At 38.9% G+C, this 8,387-nt stretch overlaps 1 protein-coding gene across 1 annotated transcript; it reads right to left on the bottom strand.

Annotated features, from left to right (window-relative positions):
• Positions 1-765: 765 nt before the first annotated feature.
• LOC139656857 (interferon-induced, double-stranded RNA-activated protein kinase-like) lies at positions 766-8,131 on the bottom strand. The gene is made up of 19 exons (XM_071534492.1): positions 7,788-8,131; positions 6,725-6,863; positions 6,475-6,629; positions 5,943-6,066; positions 5,613-5,686; positions 5,320-5,469; positions 5,052-5,184; positions 4,540-4,607; positions 4,360-4,450; positions 4,015-4,046; positions 3,891-3,933; positions 3,712-3,794; positions 3,446-3,565; positions 3,178-3,300; positions 2,880-3,081; positions 2,642-2,785; positions 2,117-2,218; positions 1,716-1,778; positions 766-1,597 (listed from the first exon to the last, which is right to left on the bottom strand). The coding sequence occupies exons 1-19, from the start codon at positions 7,892-7,894 to the stop codon at positions 1,460-1,462; spliced, it is 2,091 nt and encodes a 696-aa protein (XP_071390593.1). The 5' UTR covers positions 7,895-8,131; the 3' UTR covers positions 766-1,459.
• Between the last annotated feature and the right edge of the window lie 256 nt (positions 8,132-8,387).

The following is an 8,387-nucleotide window of genomic DNA, read 5'->3' as shown; positions in this document are numbered from 1 at the left end:
ATAAACCTTTCTCTCCCACAGGCTGGAGCAGCCCGGAGACTGCGGCCACGCTCTGCACACCCCGGGCTGAGCGGAGCCACAGCTCCCCCTAGCTGTCACACCAGGTAACACAACAACAGTTACGTCAGGGTGTGTGCAACCTCAGTCGAACATTACCCCACACTGAGCTTTTATGACACATTAGTGTGGGATGATAACATTTTAAAAATGTTTACTCAGATGCTTGGATTGTGGTGGTTCAATTAAACAACACTATTATTCAACCAAATTCTCACTCAGTCTTTATGTTCTCCTTGTTAGTTTGTTTTTGTCTTGCTGACGCTCATAATGAAAAAGTTGTCAAACTGAAACAGTCATCAAACAACTACTGTGGGAAATGGAGCTTTGTGCAATTAAAACATGAAAACAGAAAAAGCCAATACTGTTCATATGTGGTATGGTGTTATCACCTGTAAACCATGTGGATAACTTCATAGTACGGGATGCAGTGTCAAAAGGGTAAAATGATGAATTTCTTAGCACTGAAAGTCAAAGTCTGTCTGTACTCAGGACTAAATCTTGTATACTTTAAACAGCACATATGTGCAGCAACTAGTAAAAATAATAAAGTATAGGAGAACCATTCCAAGTTATAAAATCCTTTTTTGACAAACTGCATTTCTATGCAGGTGTGTTTGTTGAGACTACAGAGTTCAAATATTGTCACTCCTATACCTCAGAACAGTTGATTTTTTTTATTATTATTTCTGAGCAAAAACAACTGCCTTGCACTTACAGCTTTGGGGAGAATCAATCTGAGAAAGCAGAAAATGAGTGTAACAGTACATGGAGATGACTTCAAGGAATAAGGGAACATTTGCTGACTCATCTGGATGTAAAATTAGTCTTTCTCTGAATCCACAATGAAATCGATCCTCAGTGGAGATCACCACAGTATCCACTCCCCACTGAATATATATAAACTCGAGATAGACAACCATTGCTTTATTTTCCAACTCCAATCCTAATATCAGTACAAAGGCTGAACATGTGACATTTAAATACATTTAACCATTTCCTCGACAGAATAGTCACTATCCGTGGACACAATTCATTATTTGTAGACAACAGCTACACAGATGAGAATTATGTCAAAAAAACTAAATAGATACTTTTTAAAAGCATGATACAACTTTGATTTCATATTTCACTCATACTGACACTGATGAAAAATGTAGAAATATACATGGCGTTTTCCATTAAGCACCACAATTCATAATTGTGATTATTAGTGATTATCAGCTCTAAAAAAAAACACTGAAAGAAGACAAAAAATGTCAAACAGGTTTTCCCTATTCCCAGAAGTACACCTTAGCATGCAAGAACTCAAAAGTACATGTGTTATGGGATACGATGATGAATAAACAGCCATGCTTGTTATGACGTTTTTCTATTCATTTTGAACAATTCCTTGTGATGATCAGATGGTCCTGTTGTCCCGACGCCAATCTCGTTCTCCGTTGAGTACCAGAGTGCACTCCTCCAACTCTGTCTTCAGTTTACTTGCTTCTGGTCGGTCCTCTGGCTTCGCACACAGCATTGACTTGATTATTTTGTGCTGTAACAGAACAACAAAAAACATAACAATATTAATAAGGACAGACTGCATTATTTTTTGGGGCCAAACTCGATATTGCAAATAAATCGAAGATGATGATGATAATGTAATAATGTACCTCTTTGGGAAACGTCTTTGAAAAATCTTGGGGAAGTTTCTGAATTCTGACTTCTTTCCAAATCTGGAATTCATGCAATGATAATAGGGAGAAAAAACATGTAATTGGTCTGACATAATCTAATAATTTGTCCAGTGATGTTCTGATGAACATTGCAATTAAATACATAAACAAAAGACAAATTATCAAGTGACACCTTATCTGGTGTCTACACTGTGCTTTGTGATACCTGCCTTTGAGAAGAAATCAACAGTACTGGTAAATACCTAGCTGGTTCCTTATTTGTATGCAATCGGCATAGGCCTATAGTATATCATGCTAAAATTGTCTTAGTAAATAACTAGTAAACTATTAATAATAACATATACAGTAGAATTTTGCATTCTGTTTGAAAGACTCACCGCTGCTTTTTCTGCACCAGTAAAGAGTTTCCAAAGGAGTTCAAAGTAGATCAACCCCAAAGCAAAAATATCCACTTTTTTGTCATAAGTGCTCTGGCTCTTCTGTCATAAAACAAGAACACAATATTAACAAGAGGCACTTGAGTTACCTAATGTCCCATAATCACCATGACATTCACCATAACCAGGTATGCTAATGAATCCATTAAGTTAATTGATGCATTAATTAGCAAATGTTTGTCACATAACACATAGGCCGTAATATGCAAATTTATGCAGCAAGGTGTTGCAAAATCTAATCAGCTCATCTACTCTATAGGGAACCTGTGGTGTAAGTATGAAGTTTCTATCATGTATTGTTCTTGCGTTACTGCATTCACAGGAATGTGTCTACACACAGACATCATGACATAATGTCCTGCATACCATGTGCCATGGAGGTGGGACAAAAATAGTGGGAATACATCTTACCGAGCTCATTCAAACAAAAACACACATTTTAAATGTGAAAACAGATGGTCTTACTTGTTCAGGAGCCATGTAAGACTTGGTTCCTGTGCACTTTGTTCTCTCCATCAGGTTCTCGTCATCGTCATTATCCTCAGCAGTGACCAGACCGAAGTCCCCAATCTTCACCTCTCCCTCCCTTCCAAACATGATGTTGGCAGGCTAACCAATGAAAAGCAACAACAGCAATAAACACAAATAAACATCTAGCTCCTCTGTATAGCAATAAAGAATATACTGATTGACTCCGTCTCACCTTAAGGTCCCTATGGATATGCTTCTTGGAGTGGATATAATCTACACCATTAACTATTTGCTGAGCAATGGACAGACTTTCTTCCCTTCTCTTGGAGTCTCGCTGATAGATATTCTTGTCATCTATCCACACTCGAAGTGTTTTCTTGTCACATAACTCCATCTGAATGTAGAGGTACTGAGCAGATGAATCGCTGCTAGACCTAGAAAAGTAAACAACAAAAAAATATTACATACCCTCACATTTAGTAAATGGTTAATAAGTAGAGAAAGGAATTGAATAAGTGGGTGTGACTTACTGGGAAGAGCTGTAGCTGTCACTTATGTCACTTCCCCAGGAATCCCCAGTCCAGCATGCGTAGTATCTAACAATATTAGCATGCTGAAACTCTGCCAACACCGTCACCTCTCGTAGAGCTTTCCTGATCAAAGGGATTACAGTAAAATGGCTCAGTCAATCACACTTTCAACCTATCATGCACTACATCTGTAACTGTGCATTTCTTTCACACAAGTACCATAAAGTGTACACTGAAAACATGAGACAGCATTGTATACTAGACTTACTCTTTATAGCTGACGATCTTTACAGCAAAAAACCTCTGCATAAGTTTGTGTCTTGCCTTGTAAACACGACCGAAGCCTCCTTTGCCGAGGCGCTCTATGGAATCAAACTCTGATGCAAACCTGTTGAGATTAACAGATATATATTATAGAGGCAAAAAAGTGAAAACCTAGAAATTATTGAGACAACACACAAACTAAAGACCACAGAGGTATTAAAAAAACAACAAAAACAAATTTGAGCATTGCGATTCAATGTTTAAATTGACCTTGAGATTACTGGTTGGGTCGGTGTCTTCACACTGGGACTACTTCTGGTCTTCTTTTCTTTTAAATCAGGGATCATGCCACTCTTGGAGAATAATGTAATGAGATAATATGCAGTTTAGAATGTTGAAAAAATATCAAGTAAATGAAGAAAAATCATTCAGATGGCCTGTGGTCCTACCTCTTTGCTGAGTTTAGGTGACTTTCCGAAATTTGGTGCAAGTCTAACGATAAGAAAAAACGATGATCAAGAATAATGTCAGGTAAAATGCTTGGTCTACTGTAGGTCTCAAGAGATTACTTACCTTATTTTAGGTTTCACATCAGCATTTTGCTCCTTTGTAGTGGGAAAAGAAATACAACCAAATCAAATTTAAGCAATACCTTTTAGAAGTGCATCAAATTACAGTAGATGACAAGTTAAAGCTACATGAAGAGTTTATTCATTAATAAAACACTGGAAAATGTGACTTTTTCAGTTACAAACAGCAGACCCAATGATCTGCTTTGTTGGTTCCCTGTAAGCTCTAAGAATGACCGGCTGTGTGTAAAAAGCAGTGGACAGGGGAAAGAATGACATGTGCTGGCAGAAAGCAGCAGATTTCCTTTAAAAGTTACAGAGTATAAGGATTACAGAGGTTATAACCGACCTGAACCTTGGGAGGGTTTGATGAATCGGTGAATATCACTGAGCAACCTGAGCTTGTTGCCACACTTTGTGATGTTGTATCAAGGGAGTCCCTTGGAGAATAGAGTCAGAGACATTAGCAGAGCATTCTCAATACCAGACTCTACTATCTGTTCTATTCCAGTCTTAATAAATGCCTTACAACGTGCTTGTCAGTGTGGAGACACTGGGTGGTGCTCCATCTTCAGACACAGTTGACCTGAAGGATACCTGAAAGCCACAAAAGTGTTTGGCTGTTACATTTTACACCATGTTCCATAGTAACTGATGTATCCTGATATGGGATGTAGCAGCATTATTTTATGATAATGTTAGACCTATCAGTTAAAGTGATATTTCACTTCGGTGGAACATTTTCATTTTTTCAGAGTGTTACGCCATAGATGTTCAGAAGCAGTCAGCCTGCTAATCTGCTGTCACCACTGTTATTCAGGGGTTTTCCCCAGCTGCCAATATCGATAACTTCAGACAGGCATAATCACTTCTTAAAAGGGTGGTTCCAGGACACAGAAAGAAAGAATAATACCTGGGTAAGCAGTGGTGAGTGTGGGTCTCTAGTGCAGCAAATCTGTGGCTGACTATTCATGAACTCCTCAAGAGGAATATGCACTAAACATGTAAACATGTATAAAATAAATAGACAATAGTAAATACCTGGCTGTTCCAGTCAGACTGTTCTTGGAGAGCAGACCAGGCCAGCTGAGCTGCATTTTGCTTGGCTTCCTTGGTGCTCTTGCCCTCAGCTACAGGGTAGTCCTTACCGTTGATAACTAATTTGTAGAAAAATCTGTGCATTGCACGTACAGGGAGGAAATGTTTAAGTTTAGAGTGTTAAGATTCCAATATTGTATACGCTCATATCAATCTAGAGTGTCTGTCTGTAGTGTCTATTCAGCCTCCACAGGGGGTTAATCATACTTACTGAGGACTATGAGGTGGACCACATCTTTCCACAAGCATGAAGTCATGGGTGCTTCTTGTTTTCTGACAGTAGTGGTTGACGATTCCTATGAAATTTGTCTCTGCAAAGCTGGGTTCTGTAGAGCTCACATTTAAGTCCTTCATTTTATCACTGTAATAATACAGACAAATCACAAACTAACTCAAACCTAGTGGTGAACTGAGTCAAAACACATAGCGATTGCAAACAGTGAAATGTTTCGCAATGAAGAAGAAATCAACATGAAACAGTGTACTGTGATTGTTTCTACTCACCAGACGCCCAAAACTTTTTTATTCAACTCCTCCTTTTGTTGACCCGATGTAGCATTGCTATTCTCATCTGTGGTCTTGAAAATGAAAACGTATGCTTTTAATTTGATTGACTGACTGAACTGTGGCCTGTTGTGTGTGCGATACCACAGATTTAAGATATACTCCTACTTATTTACTTCAACATTTATGGCAACATTATCATAATCCATTTTTCACCCACAATGACTAGCAGCTCAATTCCTGCCATTTCTGCAATTCTCTATTAATGGTTATTATTTAGGCAAGAGAAACTAGACAGAGAAAGCTACATCAGTGTGCACCATTACTTACCCTTGTAGTTTGACTGTCACATATCTCATTATACGCAAGCCTAGCTGCCTCCTCCTTCGCTTCCTTCTTTGTTCTCCCAAAGGCAACTGGGTATTCCTTATCACCAAACACAAACCTGCAGCATCTAAAATCACAAAAATATTATTTAGTGTCTTTTAAAATGGTGACTACACAAGAAAGAGAAAAGAAGTATGCAGCAGGGTCCATTCATGAATTGAATTCAGAATGCATGGTAAAGTCCAATTCAGTTGGTGGAGTCGGAATTGAAATTGGAATTGCATCAATGCCTGAAAGGTAACTTTAACATATTCAGTATTGATAACATATAACACTACATGTAATCTCAGATATGTGGTAAGAAAAAAGAAAAACATGGAATTTCATTGAATTAAATTCAACTTCCTGAAATTTCAGTTCAATTACAATTCTGTTTCCTGTATTTTTTTTTCAAAATCCAATTCCAATGAGTTCATTCATGAATTGACCCGACCCTGTTATGCAGTATTATGCAGAATGCAGTGCAGGGACTTACTGAGTAGCATTATTTGGGCCCAATCTGGTCGACTCAACAGCCTTTATAGGGACCCTGTACTTCTGACTCCGTTCGTTCAGCCAGCTTATGAAGTTGACATTAGTGATACTTTTCTGATAAACTGATGCGGTATGATTTTCAACTGATACTTCCGTCTGTCAAGAAAATAACAACATATCAATGAGACACTTGCAGTAAACTCTCTCACCCAGTCAGCAAAGAGTGACGATATCTTCTTCTGAGATCTTACAGAGTTGGATGGATCCTGTTGTTGTTCCTTCTCCAAGCCAATCAGGGCATTTTTAGCAGCAATCTGTTTGGCCTCCTTTTTGGTCTTCCCCACACCATCGGGATACGGCTGACCATTTACCAACACCTTCAAGATGAATCTGAGGAATATAAACCTTATTTAACAGGGCAAGTTGACTCTGGAGGGTGGAGGCTGTGGGATTACATTGATTATGAGACATGAATCTACACACTGGAATAAAGTGCCCTAGTAGTCAATTTATTAACTTCACGTCAATGTTTTGACCCCTTTAGGTCTTCTTCAGCGAACTACGGGGGTCAAAACATTGTTGTTAAGTCAATAAATTCACTATGGTTCAATTTGCAGCTCCACTAGAGCATGTGGGGGTCAAGTGCTTTGCTCAAAGGCATTTTCGTGGCTGCAAAGAAGGGCTTTAACCAGCCACTTTCTGGTCACACAAGTTCATTGAGGCCTGTAAAGTAAAGCAGACTGCTCCAACCATTCACCCACCCACTCTCTGAGAAGAGTGACTCAGAAGGGACAATTTACCCAGAATTCTGAACTAAACGACTTTGTGCCATAGGCCACAACCAAGGAGGTTCTAACTTGTGACAATAACTTCCTGACCCAAGTCCAATTAAACTCAACCCTCTTGAAAAGTTACTATAATATCCTACAGTATTCCTATGGGGACTGATTCCTATGGGGCGTTTCTGTGGCAGTGATTTACAAGTATTGTACTTTATTGTACTTTTTTTTTTTTTTAAAGAATTTTCGGTAGTATATTTTTGACCTAGCTACATATTTTTAGCATTTCTATAAGATTTATACAGCATCCTCCTACAATGTATGGTGGGATTACTGCAGTTCTTTTCAATGAGGGTATTGCATTCTCGTGGTGAATCATTTACTCGTCATCATCACATTTCCTATCCTATGGCAGCGACCTCTGACCCACACTCCAAGCACTTAATTGCTTCGCATTTTGGTTGAGCATGACTAAGCAGGTCTCAAACGAACAGGTCTGTAAATCCCAGGGGAAACAGAGAATTGATCAACTCACGTTTTACTGTGGTCGGGGCCAACAGAGCCAACGTCTTCGTACTTCAGCTCCGAACGGCTTCTCTGTGAATACTCGTTTAGTTTAGCAATGTAATTATCCGTTTCCATCTTAAATTAAGCTTAACTCGGAATGTGAGCACAAAGATACATCGATATGTGAGGAGAGCACTGAGCTCATAATGATACTGTCCCCCTTTCCGCTTTCGTCGTAACTCTGAACTCTCGTTTTTGCTCACTTTCTGTTCAGTAACCTGTCCTGCAGTACGTTAAGTTTCGGTTTCTCAGTAAAAAAAAACGTCATACTGAAACCTTTCTTCCAGCCTATAGGGGGCGCAGCACTGTCTTATAAACGGTCCCTTCATTTGAATTTTATACATTTTAACAACTATAATCCATAAAGTGTCCACTGTGCTCTGCCTTCAAGTGCTGTGTCGGATATCTAAAAAATAGAAATTGAGCACACAGTGTGGTAACTTGGGCAGGGAAAATCATGGGAAAATGGGCATGTTCCAACGAGTTCCAGAGATGTGGCGTTCAGGGACAGCATGGGAATTGAATAAGTGTCAATAACTGCGGTTAGTGATGTATTTTGTTGTTAGAT

The sequence above is a fragment of the Centroberyx affinis genome, unplaced genomic scaffold (assembly GCF_046629955.1).
Source record: "Centroberyx affinis isolate AG114_WGS23_722 - 3 ecotype Tasmania unplaced genomic scaffold, CSIRO-AGI_Caff_v1 ptg000171l_1, whole genome shotgun sequence".
Classification (NCBI taxonomy): Eukaryota; Metazoa; Chordata; class Actinopteri; order Beryciformes; family Berycidae; genus Centroberyx; species Centroberyx affinis.
This window is presented reverse-complemented; position numbering and strand designations above follow the sequence as displayed.